The sequence below is a fragment of the Lutjanus erythropterus genome, chromosome 21 (genome assembly GCF_056507025.1).
Source record: "Lutjanus erythropterus isolate fLutEry1 chromosome 21, fLutEry1.hap2, whole genome shotgun sequence".
Taxonomy (NCBI): Eukaryota; Metazoa; Chordata; class Actinopteri; order Lutjaniformes; family Lutjanidae; genus Lutjanus; species Lutjanus erythropterus.
The window spans coordinates 22,587,596-22,608,430 of NC_139337.1; the positions used below are offsets into that span (position 1 = coordinate 22,587,596).

At 39.3% G+C, this 20,835-nt stretch overlaps 1 protein-coding gene across 8 annotated transcripts in view; it reads right to left on the bottom strand.

Annotated features, from left to right (window-relative positions):
- cacnb2a (calcium channel, voltage-dependent, beta 2a) overlaps nucleotides 1–20,835 on the bottom strand; it is an 82,149-nt gene that overhangs the window by 12,709 nt on the left and 48,605 nt on the right. For 4 of the 8 annotated variants that reach the window (XM_084747471.1, XM_084747474.1, XM_084747475.1 and 1 more), the window contains 6 exons: nucleotides 15,308–15,427; nucleotides 6,512–6,634; nucleotides 5,230–5,366; nucleotides 5,058–5,134; nucleotides 4,594–4,727; nucleotides 53–133 (listed from right to left, as the gene is read on the bottom strand). In XM_084747471.1, the coding sequence (XP_084603597.1) occupies nucleotides 53–133; nucleotides 4,594–4,727; nucleotides 5,058–5,134; nucleotides 5,230–5,366; nucleotides 6,512–6,634; nucleotides 15,308–15,427 (672 nt within the window). Of the gene's footprint in view, nucleotides 1–52; nucleotides 134–4,374; nucleotides 4,395–4,593; nucleotides 4,728–5,057; nucleotides 5,135–5,229; nucleotides 5,367–6,511; nucleotides 6,635–15,307; nucleotides 15,428–19,521; nucleotides 20,312–20,835 lie in introns of those variants that run through there. The other 4 variants (XM_084747473.1, XM_084747478.1, XM_084747472.1 and 1 more) reach the window with 3 other exon arrangements.

The following is a 20,835-nucleotide window of genomic DNA, read 5'->3' on the forward strand; positions in this document are numbered from 1 at the left end:
CAGATAATTTCTCAGAGGTGTTTGTGTTTGAAACATCAGCGTTTTGTCGTACCTCGTAGCCCTTCAGTGACGGTCCAACCAGAACCACGGGCCGCATGGAAGGCACAACGTCGTACGGAGGAATGTGTTCCGTCTTCAGAGAGAAGAAAAACAGTTGCACACATTTATGGAGACAAACTAAACACTCACCATCACAAATCACTTGAGGGGTTGGAACAACAATGAACTTGACAATTTAAAAGCACTGGAACATTGTGAACCATGAAACGAGACTTCTCAGCCGGCCCGATAAAACATGAGTGGGCGCTGATTTATAATAAATCTGCCAGTTTACTTTGGTTGGCGAAATGTCAGAGCAGGTTACAGTAAACTACAATATTTTATGATAGATTACAATCTTTAGATAAAGCCTCCCGTTTCACGGTTCTGATGTCACTGAGTAAAAAGGGGAAACTATGTGAGAGGAAAGGTTAGTCAGACAGAGATAGAAAGCCACAGTAGGTCAGGACAGAAGCTACAACTGAAAAACTTGGAAAAATCAGGACGCAAGAGGAGAAACTGTTGGGACAAAGTGAGAGCTCAGTTTCTGTAACCGCCTCAGTTTTAAATCAAATCACAGAGGTGATTTTAACAAGACGTTTGAAATTTAGAGTAGTCAGGAATTAAGGATGTACCAATCAGATTAGAAATAAATATACATTTCTTTTGCAGGAGGTTATACCAGTTACAGATAACACACCCAAGTTTTCAAGTTTTGGATTTAGAAGTGTTGTTTTCTGTGCTCACCTGAAGTCTCAGTTTAAGACGTGCATGTATGATCATTATTTTGGTTAAATCACAACTACTTTGAAAGCAAATCCTGGTCCAATATACAACTTACTCAACATGCAAACTTGAAACCTCCAGCACACAGGTACTGACTTTTCAGTGAATCAGGAAGCATCTTGGACAATTGTTTTACAATCGAAGACTGTGAATTGAAACGTGTAGGTGCTACATTTATTAAAAGTACGGCTGAACCATTAATCCAAATATTATCAAAATTGCAATATGGCCAAAAGCAATATTTGAATTGCAGAACCAGAACCAAACCACAGATTTCTGAAAAAGGAAAAATGTGTGAGAAAACAGCATTATAATGAAGTACTGTAACGCCCTGACCTAAAAATCCCGTTCTCCAGATGGAAGAGAACATGTTTGTTTGGTACAGACCCCAACAAATATATTATATCATTATTGCGTATTGCATATCGCAATCACAATTTCAGTCTAAAACTTTTTTTTACCACATGGTGCAGTCCTCATTAAAGCTTTTTAATTTATGCAAAGCAGGGTACCTTGGTTTTGTCTAGCAAATATTCGAAACAATATTTGCATATGGGTCCCTTTTTTTGGAAAAACCATAGCAAACAAATTATTATTGAAGTTATTTGAGTATTTTTAGGTCTTAAAACATGTCTGTTGGGGATCTTGTGCTCTCATAAACTAAAATCTTCTGACATTTTATAGACTAAATGATTAATCAGTTAATCAATGTAAATACTCTGCAGATTAATCAATAACAGTCATTAGTTGCAGCCCTATTTGAAATGCCACAGCAATTTAATCTAATGGTTTTAAAGGAAAATGTTAAAATCTGAATAACTGCTAATGAGAACTGGTATTAGAGAAAAATGAAATGACAAGTGCTCAGTATAATTTCCTTTGACAGAGATTATATTCATCTGGTGGTTCATTTAGTTAGAGCTGGAGTCGCATTTAGACACTCAGAGCCATTTGTATAATTTTGGACAGAACATTCCTTTAATTTTTTTCCAAACTGTTTGTACACTGCTTGCACGTTCTCTCAGGAAAAGTGCACTTCTGTCTCCATCTGACAGGGAGGCAGTGAACCTGATGTCCCAGGCGTCTGGCAGAGCAGCATGTTTGAAGGATGTGTGGATGTGCCAGAAGCAGCACACCAGAGGAAAACGTACGTACTTTCTCTTTCTTCTTCTTAAAGCGATAACAGTGCATGACCTAAAATGAAGCTCTGTTGGAGAGCAGACAGCTGGGAAGGAGAGAGGGTCGACTCTTTAAAAGGACTGTTGATTATCATATCTAACATGCAGTATTTTTTTTTATTCGTTTCCCTCCTTGTTTGTCATAATGTTGACGCTGCTTTCAGCCTGTTTTATCTTTATGATGAGTGTTTTAGTAGATTTCATGCTGCAGTCTGTCGCCCCCTCTTCCTCTTCTCTCCATGTCCAAACATTTTCTTTCTGTCTAACGTTTGCTGTCGTCATCAAGCTCCCCTCGGGACATTGTGGGAACTGATGCACACTACTGCTGACTAACACGAGGGTATTAATGGACAATGTGGTTCTAAGTAAATACTTCTGGTAGCCTAAGTTCAGTTCTGCATTACTTGGTAACGTCAGCATAGTTATGGGAAACTTTCAGCGGCCGCAGTGTGACGATATTCTCAAAGTGCATTTGGGAAATGTTATTGACCAAACTGAATTTACAGATTTTTGTTGTGTTACTATACATTTAGCACAGTGCAAATATATTTTGATATAAGACAATATTCATCTGAATGCTGTGATTCTGATTTTAATAATCTCAGGCCTACAGCAGACCTGTTAAAAATAAAAAAAATATTTTCTATTGTATAATAGGGATGTAACAATATATCTAATATTGTGATATCATAATAAAACTGTTTAAATATTGTACAAGACTGTGAAATTATCTAGCACAATATACATGATTAATTATTATATTTATTTATTAATTTTAGGTCATGGTTGGCCACTTTTATTTTATTGAAGAAGCAAAGCAGAACCAACAAAAATGCTGCACACATCAGATTTATTATTTAATAAAGCACATTTTTTATAGCCGTCATTTTTTTTTCTTTCTTTGAGTTTTTGGTATTGTTACACCCTTATTGTTTAATATGTCAAATGCAAAACATTAGATCTAGTAATGGATGTTCACTATGATTATATTTGTGCTACAAACCAACAACAAAAAATAAAACAATAGTTAATCAGTTTTAGTGAAATATGCTGTTTCGCTTTCTCAACGAGAGTTAGATGAGAAGATTGACAACATTTTCATGTCTGTTTATGAAATATGAAGCTACACTCAGCAGCTGTTTAGTTTAGCATGGCACAAAGACAGGACACAGAACAACAGCTAGCCTGGATCTGTGAAAAGGTAACGAGATTAACTGCCTACCAGCACATCTAAAGCTCACTAATTATCACTTGCTTGTTTGATCTGTACAAAAACATGTAAAAACCTTATGTATGTTACAGGTGCTGGTATGGATTTTGTCACCTTTAGGAAGCAGCCAAGCTCTTTTTACCCCTGTTTCCAGTCTTTATGCTAAGCTAAGCTAACCATCTCCTTACTTCAGCTTCATATTCAATGGAAGATGTGATATAGATATAAGTCATTGTCTGACTTTTACCAAGAAAGCTAATAGGCATATTTTCTAAAATGCTGACCTTGTTCTTTAAAGTGGAAATAGAAAACTTTTTTTGCTTTAAGTCATCATCATGAAGTAAATGTTGACTGCACTGTGTAATGGCGGTACAATAACGACAGCACCCGCATTAAGACTGGATCCTTATAAGCATAACTTTAATGTGTCTGCAACTGGACATGATTTTTTCCAGGTAAAGGATGTCTCATTATAGACCAAATTCATGAACAAACTCCTGCTTTTTCTCCTCATGTTAAGGGTACTCCCCCTACACCCCGACATCAACCACTGCTATAGTTTTACTTAGCTCATATTATGTTATTACTATGCAATGCACATCATTACAATAGCTTATGGCAGTTCCCAAATTTAATGAAAAAAATACATTCTCAATGTACCTCGTCAGGGAATATGCTGCTTTTTCCTCTCTTATTTCTAAGATGCTTAATGAGTTATTTCTCTGAGGTAACAAAAAGTGTTCCGATGTTGTGTTGAAGTGTGTTCCCCTGTCAGATAGTGTTTCATGTAGTAGTGTCGTCTGTGGTTGATGGGTAGGTTATAGTTAGGAGCAGGATAACAACACCTCTTGTCTTTGCCACAGCAGTACAATAATATTACCACTTGGCTGAAAAGTTGTCTGTTTCCACTTTAAAATAAAAAAAAGCAGACTCAGATCTAGTCTAGCTTATCAAAAAGATGTTCACACTGAGCTCTCACTTAATCAGGATCACAAGTTCACATCACAAACACAACACAGAGAACTGCAGGAGCAGTGAGTAGAGGGTGAGAGGTCAGTACAGAGTCTCTGCAGAGGAATCGTATGGAGGGTTTGTACAGTTCTGACCACAGAGGTCGACCCCAGACCCTGCTGAGCTGGTGCACTGTACACCACAACTTACCGACTTCTGCTTCTGCTTAGCTGTGGTGAGACGGAAGAGGAGAAAGAGAGAGGTTAAGAACAGGCATGCATGCTAAGAGACGGGTGCACGCCGAGGGACAAGGACGATGGTGTAGACAAACAGGACGGGCGCTGAGTGAGGCCGAGCAGCCACAGGCATTTAGTCTGAGCCGTGCGGACGGACAGAGAAGAAGAGAGGGCGGGGTAGTCCAGAGTTTACCTTCTTAAAGAAGGGCATTCGTTTCTCTTTTGCTAGGGGTGACATGACAGTGTTTGGACTGGCTTTAGGGGAGCGCAGGTTGACTGGAAGCTCATTGTCCTCGGGGTCTAAGTCTGTGGCGTCTATGTCAATGGCTACACACACAGACAGACAAGAGCACCATCACACAGAGGTGAACACAGGAGGTAACGGGGTACATTTCACACTGACAGTAGCACAGTCTGTATGCTACTGCACAGAGAGCAAATGAAACATGTAAAAGTACAATTAGAGCCATTAAAACATGTAACTGACAGGAAAGCATCAACTTTATTGCAGGTAGAAATTCAAAGTATTAAAAATCTAAGTGGGGTATCTTACCTTCAACTTGAATTCAGTGGTTAAAAGTTGGTTTTAAAGAGCAAAGAATCTATTAAGTATGAAGCTGCAGTTTTAAAGTTGCCTGTTGTTGTCGAGTTACTTACCAGACGAAGGAGGAGTAGATTTCCGTGAGTTAGGAACCACTTCACCTAAACTAGAAGAAGAGTTTGCTCCCAGTTTACTGAAATGAGACGAAGTGTTTGACATGTAACAACAACAACAGCTCTTAAGCAGTCGAGACAGAGGACTTTGGTGCAGATGAGGGTTTTTTTTTACCTGGAGTGGAACTTGCCCTGTTTGGCTCTCTGCTCCTGGAGGATACGAGTGTTTTCGATCTTCACTGGACTGGGGATGAAACCGATTTCACAGCCTTCCTTCACCAGGCGTCCTATCCACCAGTCGTTGTTGAATTTCTACACAAAATAATTAAAGACACTTGAGCGCTCTCTTTCATCTCCTGATCATCACCATTACTTCCCTCGGCATTCTGACTGTGTTTACATGCACAAAATATTCAATCTCCAAACTCAAACCACTAATATTCCACTAATTACTAGTTATCAATAAAGAAAACAGTGTTGATTCATATTAGAACTGCATATTTAAATATGAAAAACTGATCTATTGTTATTATTCTTCTTGTCCTGTTCCTATTCCCATTGACTTTTTTTCCTGTCCCATCCCAGTCCCGTGATGAATAGTGACATTGACTCAGAATCCCACAGGAATCTCGTGTCCCACAGGATTCACTAAAAAATGTCAGGCTTTAAGGCATGCATCTCAAGCCCGGTCTTCCAACTGTCAGCTAGTAAGTTTGTTTACAAGGCACAGAGCAGACTGTAAACACACAAGAGGCTGTGTGTCACAAACTGCAGTATAAACCTAAACTGAGATGCTTTTTATATACATGTTGCATATTGTATACAGGTCCAAAGAAGCTCCAAAAATCTGAATAATATCAGCATATTTCACATATTTTCTACAGCCAGCATGGGGCCTAATTTGTAATTATCTAAACAGAATGTGATGTTTAAATGAGCCATACCAAATTAGGAATTAGGGCTGTCACAAGATTTTTCACTATTTAATTATAGTGGCCAAAACAATTCACTATAGCGATATTATATACACTATATTTATAGAAAATGTAAAAAAACATTGCCTGTCTTTTGGCAAATTAATTTCACTTGGAAGAGAAGCGTAGGGAGGTGAAGAGAGAGTCTGAAATCTAACTGTACAAAAATGTACAAAAAGTGCAATTACACCACATGGATGGTGAAAAAGCAACCAGATGAACTGATAAGCAAAATAAATGTAAAGGAAAAGAAATTACTTAAGAGCATACAGTAAATTTAAGAGGCACTAGGTTATTTGCATGATATTATCAAATGTTTATTATCATGATGACAATTTTTTTTTATATTACAGTTATCATCAACGCCGGTATGTATCACAACAGCCCTTTTTGGAATAATGCAAAATTCGTAATAGTAGTGGAAAATTAGTGTGCATATAAACACAGTCATTTTCTTGAATGTTATCTGTAATTATAACTCACCTCTTTGACATGGAGGAAGTCTTTAGCCTCAAAGGAGATGGCCATGCCTGGCACGGGGACATCATCATCGTGACTCGGGCTGTAGTTGACATTTGTGCGAACAGCAAATGCAACTGGTTTGGTCTTCCAGGAGGAACAAAAGGAGGGAGATAAATAAAAATGTCAGATCGCGCAAAAGATATAAATGATGATACAAATGCATCCTAATTGAAAACAAAAAACCCCAGACACTAACCTCAGAATACCCACAAGAGAAATGTTTAAATTTTGATCTCTGCTGGTGAGCTGTGATTCTTGTCTTTGTGTGAGGTGTAAAAATAACCCTGGGTGAGGGATACAAGCAGGCTCTGACTCATCCAGACTTAGTTTAGCTATCTCTCCATGAATGATTTGGCTGGTGCACTCTGTCTCTCTGCTACAGGCTAAAACACTTTACAATTCTGAGTGATGCAACATGTTAGTGTCTGTAGCAATCACCACTTCAACACCAATAGTAAAATGGGACTCTTGTCTTGCTCTTACTTATGAGTAGCACAAACAGCACTTGTGTAAAAGGTTCATAAATCAATCCCACAGTCCTTAACGGCTGAATCAATACTGGCCTTCCTATCTGATCACTGCTGACCTTCCTCTTTGGGACAAACAGTTCATTGAGATAATGCATACAGCTGATGAAATGTTTCCTGTACATGATATAACCACCTAACACTGCTGACTGGCCATATACATACGAGAGAGCGACTTTTTTTTTTTCCCCAGACACATATTTTTGTGCAAAGCAAAAGCAAATCTCCTCTGCCCATAGTGACGGATTACAATTTCTACAGAAAGGGATTTGAATAAGATTTAATAAGGTCACGTCATGAAAAAATGTAATGGGAGAAACATATGCTCACAGACAAACCCTGTAAATCGAGATCTCTGCAAGACTAGAATACCCACAAAAGACACACATGCCTTTAAGAATTACATAAAATGCTTTTGGACATAATCTTGGAGCCAGCCTGGCAGCGATGGCAGCAACAGTTGGCAACACGGTCGTGCCCTCAACCAGATTACATTTGCTCTGCCTTTGACTGTGTGACAAGCACGACTGAAGTCAACTGAAAAACCCCAAACGAATACATGCAGAGATGTAGCTTAGAGTAATCTCTCGACATAGACTCACATGCTAAATATTTACCTGCAGATGAAAAGAGAGCAGGGTGAGGGTAAGGGGTGTGTGATGTTCAGCTGGAGGCCAAATTGAAACCAACAGATCAGAGCTTTGATGACATAACGTCAGTTGGACTTTATACAGATTCTGAAAAATGCTTCCAAAGTGCCCTCAAATAGGTGTTTTCACCATAGTAGTCCTAAAATCTGTTTTTTTCACCAAGCAAACCTAAAAATAATTTTTTTCAGTACAGTTCCATTCCACTTAAAGTATCTGGAGCAAGGCAGGTATCTATATTAATTTCAAGGTTAGTGTAACTTTATTAAAGACAACTTGAGTTGATTCAAAACAGAAGCAAGTGGAAATTAGCTTCATGTATTTTTAAAGCGGCAATAATCAGTTTCCTGGCAACTCAGGAACAAACAAACTGCAAGTAACTCACTTTCACTTTGTTCATCCATATTTTAAGACACTGCAAATTATAACCAGCCACAAAAAAAGCCTGAAAAGGCTGGAGGTTAGAACAGAAGTACAGAGAGTCGTTGCGATGGAAACAATACACCATCTTGTCTAGTTGCACTGGTTTGTGTAAAGCCGGCAGGTTTTCAGAACGTTGCAGACGGGCACATTGCACACAGTTGCAATTTTAAACTCCTCGTCACTAATCTTTGTTCTGAACTGGGCTTTAGCCAACAATTGCATAGGCTGGTATCGATTGGCAATCAGATCGACTGACAACTGAAGAGAAATAGCTGATTGTTTTTTGGCTGTATTATAATTGAAAATGTTAGTTACTTACTCTGTTTGTCTTTAATGCTGAGCAGGTCGAGTAAAGTTTGTTTATCATAGCTTGTTTGCTGAAAACAGCTGTCTGCTTCGTCTGGAAATGAGGTTGATGAGAATGCAAATTGTGTGCTGTGCAATTAAAACAATGAGCTGAACGAGACTAAAAGGGGATAAATAATACTTCTCTCCTGTTACAGCTCAACCTTTCACATTACACTTAGATATGTGATGAATTGTTAATTTAGAAAATATTGATTAGTAGAGGTTCAAAGTGGTTATATTATTATTTTTACTAACTGTTGGTTAGCAAGTTTATCATATCAACCTAAAAGGTGATGATATGTCAATGCTGTATCTACAATGAGAATGAAAATGAGATTATCTGACATTTAAAGATTAATACGTTTCATGCAGCACTTTCCCATTCACCTTCAATCACCAACAACTGAACAGAAAAGTGGGACTGATTGGATTTGCTTGAATCTGAATGCTACTCCAGATCTTTCAAACAGGCAGTGAAGCTCGGCGCTACGGGAGTAATTCATCAGCGGCTCCAGGAGGAGCTTTACAGACGACGGGCGTTCTCCTTCATCACGGCTTTCAGTGTCCACTAATGCCTCATTGAAATACAACAGGTGTGAAGTGACGATGATGAACTATGAGGGATTATGGAAATAATACATTAGCGAAATCCTCCCAGAATCATTTTCCTCGCGTGGACAGCAATGTAAATATTCCATGGAGTGATGGTTGTAGGCTGAATGTGTGTGTGTGCCTGTGACATGCTGGGACCTGTAGAGGACAGAGTGTCCTTGGCGTTTGCATGCATTGAGTCACATGGCTGCATGAAGGTATGAGGTCCATTAGTACACGTATGTATGTGTGCTCTCTCGGTTGTCTCATGGACCGCTGCCTCTTTCCTCCCTCCCAGCTGCTCTGCTAGCCTTTATCCATCATGGCTGCCTGTTAGATGAAGCTTTCTATAGGTTTAATGACATTTCACAGACCTCTAGACAATAACACACACATATATGTCCTACATGCCACCTTGTATCACAGGTGACTGCAGGATTTGTACATAATGGCACCTTTACACTACTGTACAGTATCTCTACATCTTCTGACCTGCTCTGGTGCTTCTTATGTAACACAGGCCTTCATTATGGATGCCATATTGACTGCAGTGATGGGAGGGAGGAGGACAGAGGCGGAGGTTAGACACAGGGTAAGAAGCATGGGAGGAGGGGAAATGCAGGGGAAGAAGAAAAGAAAGGGAAAGGAGATCGACAGGACAATGGAGGGCGAATGGAGAGCAAAAAAAAAAAAAAGAAACAGAGGACAGGAAGTGAGAGGACACACATTCATGGAGATAAGAGACAGACTAAAGATAAGACAGAGATAACCAGTTCAAGAGAAGCCCTTTCTGTAACTGGGAACCCTGGGAGGCAGCGCCATGGACCACAGCCAATTAGCACCACACGACACTCATCACAATATCTCATCACACCATGAATATTTCAGCTGATAATACCTCCCGGTCCTGTCTGTGCTGTACTTACACCGACTGACTGAGTGAACACTTGCCATCGCTGTAGCTGATTTGTCGTGTAACATGCCACAGCCACTCCATTAGCAGCACACGCAGGATCTCATGCTATAAATCAACATTCCCACATTGTTTCACCTTGAATGTTGTGGATCGATCTCAGACGATTTTTTTTCAGCTGTGTGCACTGGCCTCAGGCTGTACTGGGAGCCTGTAAAATGTATTATTATGTGGTACGAAGAGATCCATATCCTTCATTAATTTAGTGTGGGAAGATATTTCTATAATTATCCAAGGCTTGTTCAGTATATTGTACATATGCATGCCAAGTATTGATAAATAAGAACTGTTGATACCAACCAGTTATTAGGATTTAAAAACAAACTGAATATTGCAATTAAAAAATGGATCAATATAATACCAGACTATGATGATTTCTACTGTCATATGACATGGTTAATTATTTTATTATATTATTTTAATTTTATAAAGGGACAGCTACTGTCTGCTGCATTGTTTTTGTTTTCCTATTGTACATACATAATTAAAGCAGTCATCGCCAAAGACAAGTGATGCCTTTTTTTGCACATGCTTCATGACGGGCTACTTTAATTTTATTTTATTAACAAGGGGAAAGCAGAAGCACTTTAAACTAAACAATTAAAAACAAATTTTAAAAAATGCTGTACATATCAGATTTATTATTTAATAATTAGGACATTTTTTTTAAACTCATCATTTTTCTTTGTTTTTTAATATCGCAACAAATATTAGTTTGGGGACTTTGGGGACTTGGGGAGTTTATGGTATCATTATACCCCAAACAGTTATTGTTTCTTTCTTGCCCGGCAGTGTACAGTTGGAGTGGGATTATGTCTTGTTTTCTATCAGGTTTGATGTATGATTATCTTATCTTCATTAATTGTTTGTCTTGTAGCGTGCCTGCAATAATTCAACAAGTCAGATTCCATATTTCATCCACTGTCACTGGTGAGTAAAATCCTCTTAAGATGCAAAGGGAGATTATTCATTCTGACTGTGATCCACACCTATACAACAAAAAATATAGGAAACACAAATTACTCACAACACTTCAGCCTGTATGAACATTCTCTGATCATTTGAAAGCAGCGAAAACAATCTGTAAACACAATATTATCACTCTCCTTTTAGCTTTGTTTTGGTCTCCACCAACTCCTGAGGGGAAATTTAGCTGCTAAATGCTCCACTGTTCACCAGCTAGTCGCAAACTTTGTCTGCTGCTTGGTGCAGCAGCTTAATTTAAAGACTGGAATACCAAAAACAATTAGCTTTAAAAAGGTGAAACGCTCAATAGAGCTGAGGGGGACTGCAGTGTTGCAGACAACTATCTTTGGCTTCAAGTGTCACCCCCTTCACAAACATGTATCTGTTTTATCCATTGGTAATACAAAATATTGATTATAGTAGCTTTAAATAATTATAAAGCAAGTCACCTTGAATGGCCTGACCTCAGTGTCTTTGAGACAGATTACAGTCTCATGACCCCAGACTACATGTGCCACTAATGAGATAACGTCTGTCTTGAATGGACACCTTTATTCATTTCTATTGTAAATAAAGGTATCTTCCTTCTAAAAGGTTTGATTTACTGAAGTTACACCAATTTACCATTTATGCTGCAGCAAACCAAAGTAAAAAATAAATAATAAAGGCAAGATGTACCTTAGTTTAATTAAGGGGCATCCCGAAACTGTATGCACTTTGCACAGCAAATTTACCAGTAATTCAATGCTATGGTTGGCCACATGGGATACATAAACCAACTAAAGAGTCTAACAGAACACGTCTTTATAGTAGAAGTTTTAACTTGTCCTTTTTAATATTTGTCTTCCACATAGCCCACAATATTTCCATTAGAAAATAAATAGTAAATAGAAAAAGAAATTTGGACTAGCTGTAGCTCTAATAAAGGCCTGGGGGACTTGCAAAAGACGGATTAACAGTAAAAGGCAAAGATATTCTGACTTTTCATTCCTAACATGGGTCAAACTCCAAAATCTCCTAACCCTACACTTGCCATGTTGCTATGTTCCCTGGCCTCACATTTCAAACTCCACTCACACAGTTTGTAACACAGCCTTTCTGTTGCATTTCCAAGCCTAAGCAGAGTTATTATCACTGACTGTCCCTGACTAAGTGACATACTACATGGATATTTCATGTTGCATAACAATACATAACAATAACAGTACAGAGCGACTGATAAATTCTACAATTAACCCAAACAGTGAGCACAATAACTGCAGAAAGTTTGTGTAAAAGGGGCTATTTGGATGGATTTTATGCAGATTATTTCCTGTGAATATTGCATCAGAGATGATTTTTTCTTACGTTGTTGGAACTTGCATGCTTCATAGGCTCTGACACTTCGTTCTAACTGCATGCTTTTCTAGTGCAGGACAAGGCTGTTTAGCAGAGCGTGAAGGCTCTGTGAGCAGAGAGTGAAGTTTGTTTTTTACACCCCTTAAAATCAAAAAGGCCAAGCAACCACCTGTGAAGCTTTAGAGACTGCCAGTTGGGACTGGGATCCCCAGTTCTCTAAAGCCACAGAAGAGATTATACAACTGTTCTCACAGACTGACAGGTACTCTAAATGCTAACTTTGGTGTGTAAAATTGATTCAGTTTCCCATTTAAGGTCAATCAGAGATAACAGAGGGTGTTTAATAGTGTGTATGTGTAAATACATGTGAATTTGTTCACCAAGTGATTGTTATGTGAAGAGGTATATTTAGGAAATGGAAAAAATTTGAACACAACATTACAGGTATCAACTCTATCTTCCATACTTACAAATATCATTGGTATGTTGGGGAAGTCTTTGTGAATTACTGCCTATAAAGGCTCACAGTCAGAGAGTCTGCACTTCCTTTGACCCCAGCTCGCTCTCTCTCTGGTGGCCAGACCGCTGAGAGGCTATTTTTTACTAGTCATCTGTCATGTAAAATGCCAACGGGGGTAATCTATGCCAGGTTATCTATAAAGCCAACTTATCTTTTTAATTAGTGAGCCAGAGAGGGTGGCTCTGGAAAATAACAACATAGATCTGCTGGAATGATCTGTCTTTGCCAGCTACGAGCAACCCCGAGACACAGAGCAGGAGGAAAATGTCTGCTAGAATGGATGGTTAGCCAAAAGCTTACAGCTCACAGCTAATGAGCGCTAGCTGTTATAGACACTTAACACCCAGTGAAAGACAATAAACCAATTTTTCAGACACTTGCTTGGATTAATATGCAAAAATAGGACACCAGGAGCTATCCAGTGAGCTGTAAAGCAGGAGAAGAACAGAATGTGAGCAGAAGATAGCCGAATCATTTCAAAGATCAAAGGCATAAATCTTAACAGTGCCAGCGATTTGACTGATTCTGTGGAAGCGAGCCCTGATTGCAATTCCTGTCGCACAAAGGCGAACCCGCTCTGCCATGTGTGTGTTTGTTTATATGCTGCTAATTGTGGCCCAGAGCAGAGCGGAGCAGGCGAGGCTTGGCTCTGATAAACAGTGACGCTGAGTCCTCCGAGGCCCCTAACCTCTCACATCAGCAACCCCTAACAGGCTTTTTACTTTTTTTTCTTCAGCCTAGAAACCAGCTGAAATCTGCTCCAGTGTCCTGCTCTCTTAGTCATCCACTCAGGCCTGCAGCTTGCCCTCAAATCATGCCCGAGGACTGATAAAACACCATATCGTTTACCGCTATTGCTTTAATGTGAGAGTGAGTGAAAAGAGCTGGGTAAGTCAGAAATAAGAAAACTTAAAAAAATACACTAACTTTACACAGACACCTTGACCACACTGGTCTTGTAAGTGGCTGGTGTCTCTGACTGGTGTCTCTCCTACCAGACTGAGAATACTGCAGCCAAGGTTGGGTCAGATTACTTTGAAATGTAATCAGTTACTGAATACAAATTGCATGCCAACTTTGTAATTAGTAACATATTCCATTAGATTTCAAAAATGTGAACTCTAATCTGAATACTTTTGGATTAATTCACAATCAAAATCAATCATTGAATATATTTCACCTTATAGACCTGCTAAAAAAAATGGTTGCACGTAATTTTAAAATGGCCACATTTCAAAGATGTAATCAAAAATGTAATCAAGTAATGTAGTGATAATTACAGACTATTTCAAATGTAATCTGGGCTGATTATAGTAATTTATTTTTGTACTCTGATTTCCCAGTTATCTGTAATCCATTACTACTCATCCCTGACTATAGTTAATTTTCTTGTCATTATGAAAAAAAGAAAACAACGTAGGCTGAAGACATGAGACTAAAAAGGAAGCAGACGCAGCTTTTTATCTTCCAATAACAAACTAACCAGTGCAGAGTTTACATTACCATTTCAGTGATGCCTGACATCGTTCATTCAAGAATAATAAACCAGCTTTTGTCTGTGCAAACACATTTCTATACTTGTGGGGACTGTCACTGTCATGATGCACTATTTACTCTTAACCCAAAACAAGTCTTAAAGGGATATTTCAGGTTATTTGAAGTGGGTTTGTATGAGGCACTTATTCACAGTCAGTGGCGTCTGGGGTACCTACAGGGTACCTACACCCTCGACATGCCGCCAGTCTGGAGAGTGTGTTTGCATTATTGTGTGACTTTGGTGAATCCAACAGAACCTTTTAAATCACCGAAGTCACATAATAACACAGCTAACAGATCGAGGCAGCAGCAGACCTGCAGCTCTCTTGTTCTGTGACCTAAAATTACTCATTTTGCCAGTGTAGTTTGGTTAGTGTGGAGAGATATATTTGGCTTAAATAATGGCAGTTTCCCCTCTGAAAAGGTTGTTTCATGGCAAGATATTCTAAATGTAGTGTACACTTAAACTGATACAGATTTTTATTTTAAGCGGGCCTTTTTTAGGCGGCTAAAATACATTTAGCTGCTGACCCTGTTGCTGCTTCTTCAAACTGGGAGCGTGCTGACCATCATCTACAGTAGGTAATACAACCCCACTCCAAATAATCAAAACATTCCCTTTAAATCATGCAATGTTTGCATTCATGTTCACTATCTTACAGTCTTCTTTTTGCCTTCAAGTCCTCACATTCCATATATGTCCTCTCTGAATGTTTGAAATTGTCCTTACCAAAATAAAAGTACAAGAACACACACATGTTGATCGCTGGTCCCTCTTTTCAAAGTCTGTTCAAAATGTTCCCGACACACCCCGTCTGGGGGCCACTGAGTATGTTTCATTAAAAACTGAACAGAGTGACCTTAGTGCTGCTGGGTTTGGATACCAACCTTGGCCTTGTCGAGCTGTGCCTGAGCCTGTCGCTCTGCCTCTCTGCGCACTGCCTCCTTATCCTCCTCCAGGGACACATCGGAGTCTGATGGACGGCTGGTGTAGGAGTCGGCCGAACCCTGCAGACACACACATACACTGAAGCTCATCTCCATCCATTTGAATTCACACTTTCAACATGACAGGTGTCAGAGAAGCGGTGGGTTTCGCAGCAACTTAATTTGTTTAGCATTGCCCTTGCGCTTCAAAGAAATGTTTAACTTCGGAGTTGAGCATCTGATATGCAACTTAAATGTGCAAACACACCCACACAGACTGTGGTGTTATGCTCTGATCATCAAAGGCGTCTCGTGAAATAATGAATGTTGCTGCTGTGCTCAATAAAATGGAATTCTACTATCAATCACGTAGCTGCAACAACTTGAGGAAATCATGAGAGCTGACTGAATCTGAAGCAAATTGTGGACACTTCCTCTTTTTCTGGGAAAGGATGCCAAAGGACACAAACAGTCATTTTTCATAGAATCACATCACCGGCAGCTCTTCGTCTATCCTTAGCTCTCTCTCTCTCAGCTGCTTGACTGCAGATTTGTTGTGATCACTCTGTGACAAACACTGGGGGAAAGTCTTGAAGAACACCAGGTCCCGGTATGTCTCCATGTGATATATGGTTCTGAAAGATCTACTCATAAACAAGCAGACTCACAAATACGCAAACACACACCATCACTACCTCACATACACACTCCTGAGTGCAGTGCATTGGTGCACACCACCACACACACACACGCATCACAAATCTTGTTATACATGACATGAAAACAGATCATAAATAATTTCTGAAGTTGATATGCTCTTGCTATATATTTAAAAGTGTTTACAATGAGTCAATAACCTACAAAGGCAGAGATTAATTTGTACAGAAAGGCTAAAGTTGAAAAGGAGAAGAGACAAAAGGGTTTTAAGTTTTCAGGCTGACTGAGTAAACTAACAGATAGACAGGATCTAATATCTTTTTTTTACACAACAAAAGCACACAACCTACAGATGAAACCTAAAAACTGCACTATTTTGGTAAAGCACTTGAAAGTAGTGTGAAAGTAGCATGAGAGACAAAACACAGCATTAGCAAAGAAAATATGTGCATTAAGCTTTTCATCTACCTCGACATTTATGTAATACATTTAAAAATCTCTATAACCTGATTTGGCTACTACATTATTTATGTGGGATAACAAACAAATAACCGAGATGTTAGTTCCATGAAAATTTGATATATTTCGATTACAGGAAGGATGTAGGGGGTAAATACATAAATATCTCACCATCTACCTTAGCTAAATTTGTCTCTCTTGCTTGTAAATTATACGGAACTATTTAACATAATTAATGCACATACAAATAAGAACATTTAATTTAACATAAAGCCAGTTTATGGTCTTAAAAATATTGTTAGCAAATATTTGGGGTGTAATGTTGCATTGATTTGGATCAACTGATTGACTAAATGATCAGTGATCTGATATCATCTACACAAAGTGAAAATATCATGCATTTAAGCCATCATTGATTAAGAAAACATAAATAACACATGTAATTTGTTAAGCTATGAGGAAAGCAAAAGTCTAGCTAGCTGCAAGGCTAATTTATACAATGTAAATTTGCCATAGGCTTATGCAAATAATTGTGACTAGCAAAAAAAAAAAAGCTATGTTTTATTTATGCTATTTTTCAAGCCAAATTTTGTACTTTTGTTAAATGGATAGTTTACCCAAACAGGAAAATCCAGCAATTATCTACTCACCCTCATGCTGATTGAAAGCTGAGTTTAGTTTTATAGTCCACAAAACATTGCTGGAGTTTCACAGGAAAACAGCGTTGCAAACTCTCCCTGACAAGTTCAGTGAATGGTGGCTAGTTTTCAAATGTAAAAAAAAAACACTGTTTTTCTTTGAAACTCCACCAGTGTTTTGTGGACTAAAAGACTAAACCTGGCCTTCAACTGGCATGACAGTGAGTAGACCATGACTGACTTTTTATTTTATGGTGAACTATCCCTTCAAATGTTCTTGTAGTGGAGCCAGGTTTAATCTGTTAGCGGAGCAAATTTAAATTAAACTTTACTGGACTAAACTAGTTACAATTATTTACAATGCAGCTGTTTTCTTTTATGGCCAAAAGCAGAAAAGAAAGTAGTAGCAGCTTCTTCATCATCTAATATCGATTGCAGGCCCTTAAATTAAATCAAAATCATCTAATTCCAGACTGTGATATCAGCAAATATTGTATCCTTGTCTAAATCATTGGGAAAATAGGGTATTGTGATGAAACTTGTGATTTACACCCCGGAAAATATTCATATGCATTCTGGCTTTGTAGGAAAATGATAACAGCCATAGCCAACAGAAATAAAATTAAGCACTGACAAAAAACATGCAAAAAATATGAAGTCAACTTTGATCATTTCATTTGTGAATGTTGGAATGACAACATTTGCACATGCACATACAGAATAACTTCCCAACACCACATACCAGTTTCAGTTAGGTATAAAACAGGCTCTAGGATTAAAAGAAGGGATTCTTTTTAACTAAGTGAAGGCAGCGTGAGCCTTATCCTTACCTGCACGCTACTATGCCACCCACACAAGGTCTTTCATTCATCTCACTGCACCATTACACTCTGCTGTCTGAGTTAAAAATAGCTTCCCTCACTCTGTGCCTGATTAGAATTACCCAGCCATCACGTACATACAAAGGAAGGATCTCCCACCACTCCACTTACAGTGTACATTACCTGACGACACAAGTGTTGTTAACATACATAATACGAGGTTATTCATATTTATGTCCTCCATTACGTGAAACACTGCTGCTCATAAATAGCCTCTGTGTGTCTCATCCTTCCTCTTTTGTACCTGATATGAATAACTCATTTGAAAGCAAGCTCATTAATTGTCCATAGGCTGCTTTTTGCTGTCATCACGTTCACGATCAATGTAATCTCCCAGTGGCTTTCCAAACATCAACAAGCATTTGAAGTACGTGTCAAACGAGGGCTGTATATCTATATTATATTGATATTGTGATATGGCATGAGTGTTGTCTTTTCCTGGGTTTAAAGGCTGCATCACAGTAAAGTGATGCAATTTTCTCAACTTAACAAACTGTTCTAGATGTTTAGCATATTAATGATGACTACTTTCTTTTTAGAAATCTTATCTAATCTAACAGTCATCATCCCTACAATATTGTCACAATATAACATGACATGTAACATACAACTCACTCATACATAACTGTGCCATGCAACCTCTGTGCAATACTTTACAACTATGCAACCTTTCACTGCTGTCCATATTGATCTGTTTTTATTTATGTCAAGTTTTATTTTAGCATTGTATATTTCATTTTACATTTAAATACACATTTTCTTCTATATTATGTATAGTTTTTTATCGTATTATTGTTCTGCCTTTTATACCTTAACTTACTTTTTTTAAATTTAGCTTATTGTTTTTTTAAATGGAGCTTCCCAGCCAGTTTTTCCACATAATTTTATTTGTGTAACCAGTCAAACAATTAACATCTTGAATCTAAATACCCATATAAGTATTTGTTCAAACATATCATTTGTTATTGTTGGGTAGTTTAATCAAAAGTAATGCATCATATTCTAAAAGATCATCATCATTAGAAAATTTTACTATATGTTATTTTAGAGAAAAGGCATATATTGAGATATATATATTGCATTTGATGGCATAGCCTAAAAATATAAGCCCTTCCATCCCTGTGTGAAATGCTGCTCAAGCTTGAGCCAGAATTTCAAAAAGCAGCTCTTCCACATTCAGACATAAATGTCCTAATTTGGCATCTTATTGCACTTAAAAGTTCTCTTTTATGAGCTACATTTGGCCTTGAAAAGTGCAGGTGAACATACCTGTCGTGGTGTGATTAAGTCATCAGGTCATGTCTAACGATAGGGCGTGATCGAGAGCGCCGTCCCAGTGGGTCAGAGGGAGGTAATATGGAACTCTGCCCAGAATCTGACAGCCATAACTGATAACAACACCCAGCTTCCCATCATCACCAGGCGATACACAACCGTGCCATGCTGACCCCAACGAATGCTACGCACTGATGGATGAACTGGAGACTGCACAACACACACACACACATTCACGATGTAAACACACTCAAAATCTGCTTACACAGGCATCAGAGCTCTTGACGCGACCTCCCTTGGCTCGTTTCAGCAAGCGGATCCAGGTGGCCTTCATCAGCCACACTGGTCATTCAGTGTCCTGAGCCACTGCCCCCCCCTGCTACTGCTACAACTACACCTGACTGCACTGCTGTGGTCACCTTTACACCAGCGCTGCAGCAGCTCCGGCTACAGGTACGTTCAACACTGTGGCAGCATCGACAGCTGGTTCCTGTTACACCTTGGCTGTGAATGCTACCTTCATCTCTGGATAAATAAATATCTCTGGAGTGAGGGCTCCTTGTTTTGCTGCAGCTCTTCCAGCTAGCTCTGCTGCTGTCTGTAGAGCCACAGCTCCTGGTCCTACTGCTGCTGCTGCCGTTGCCAAAGACAGGGAATCCACAGGAGCTCTCTGCCCCGCGCATAATCTCAGCAGCTCTCTCCCCCGTCTGCCCCAGTCTCCTTGATAGCCGGAGTGCTCAGACTGCCGCTGCAGGTGCTGAGGCTGACTCCCAGTATGAGTCAGGTGGCAGCAGCGATGCTTCTCCTCCTCCTCTCATTCAAGCTTTGGCTCTAGCCTCCTCCTCCTCCGCTGTAGCCTCCCCGTGCTGCTCCACAAGCGGTGGATAAGAGCAGTTTATCTACATGAGTCCCAGTGTGGCTGCCTGTGACCGACTGACGCTCCTCCTGATGCTAATGAAGCTGCTGCTGCTGCTCAGGTGCTGCAAGCTTCCCTCCTTCACACTCTGTGTGTCTCAGCCTGTCAGCGTTTGTCCTGCTGCACACTCCTTCACTGATTGTGCCTCTCTATCTCCGTCTCTACCCACCCCTCCTTCTCCTCCTCCTCTGTCACTCCCCTCATTTTTTTCTCCTCAGTTACCCCTCACAGTCACTCCATCTGCTCGTTGTGTCTCTGCAGTGATCAGTGCTGGGCAGTGCTGTGTGGATACTGTGGATGTGTCCACTGTGCATGCTGTTTTGTTCTTTTAAGATGTAAACACACGGCAGCCACGCTGATATGAGCTGTTTATAGCTGAAAAATAGGTGTCAGATTGCCATCTTCTCAGAGAGAAGACCTTATTCACTGTAGAAACGCCTGAAATCTGTTCACTTTTTGTCATGCATCATATCAGAGCTGCAACTAATCATTATTCTCATTATCGATTCATGCACAGGTTCTCCTCTCGTGCCCTCCTTTGGAAGCTGAAAATAATTCACACCTCCTCCCTGTGTTGTAATATTTATCAGTGGGGAAAATAAAGCAACTAGATAATCAGAGCTGAAATTTATTTGCATACTTTTAAATATTTATTGGTATGCA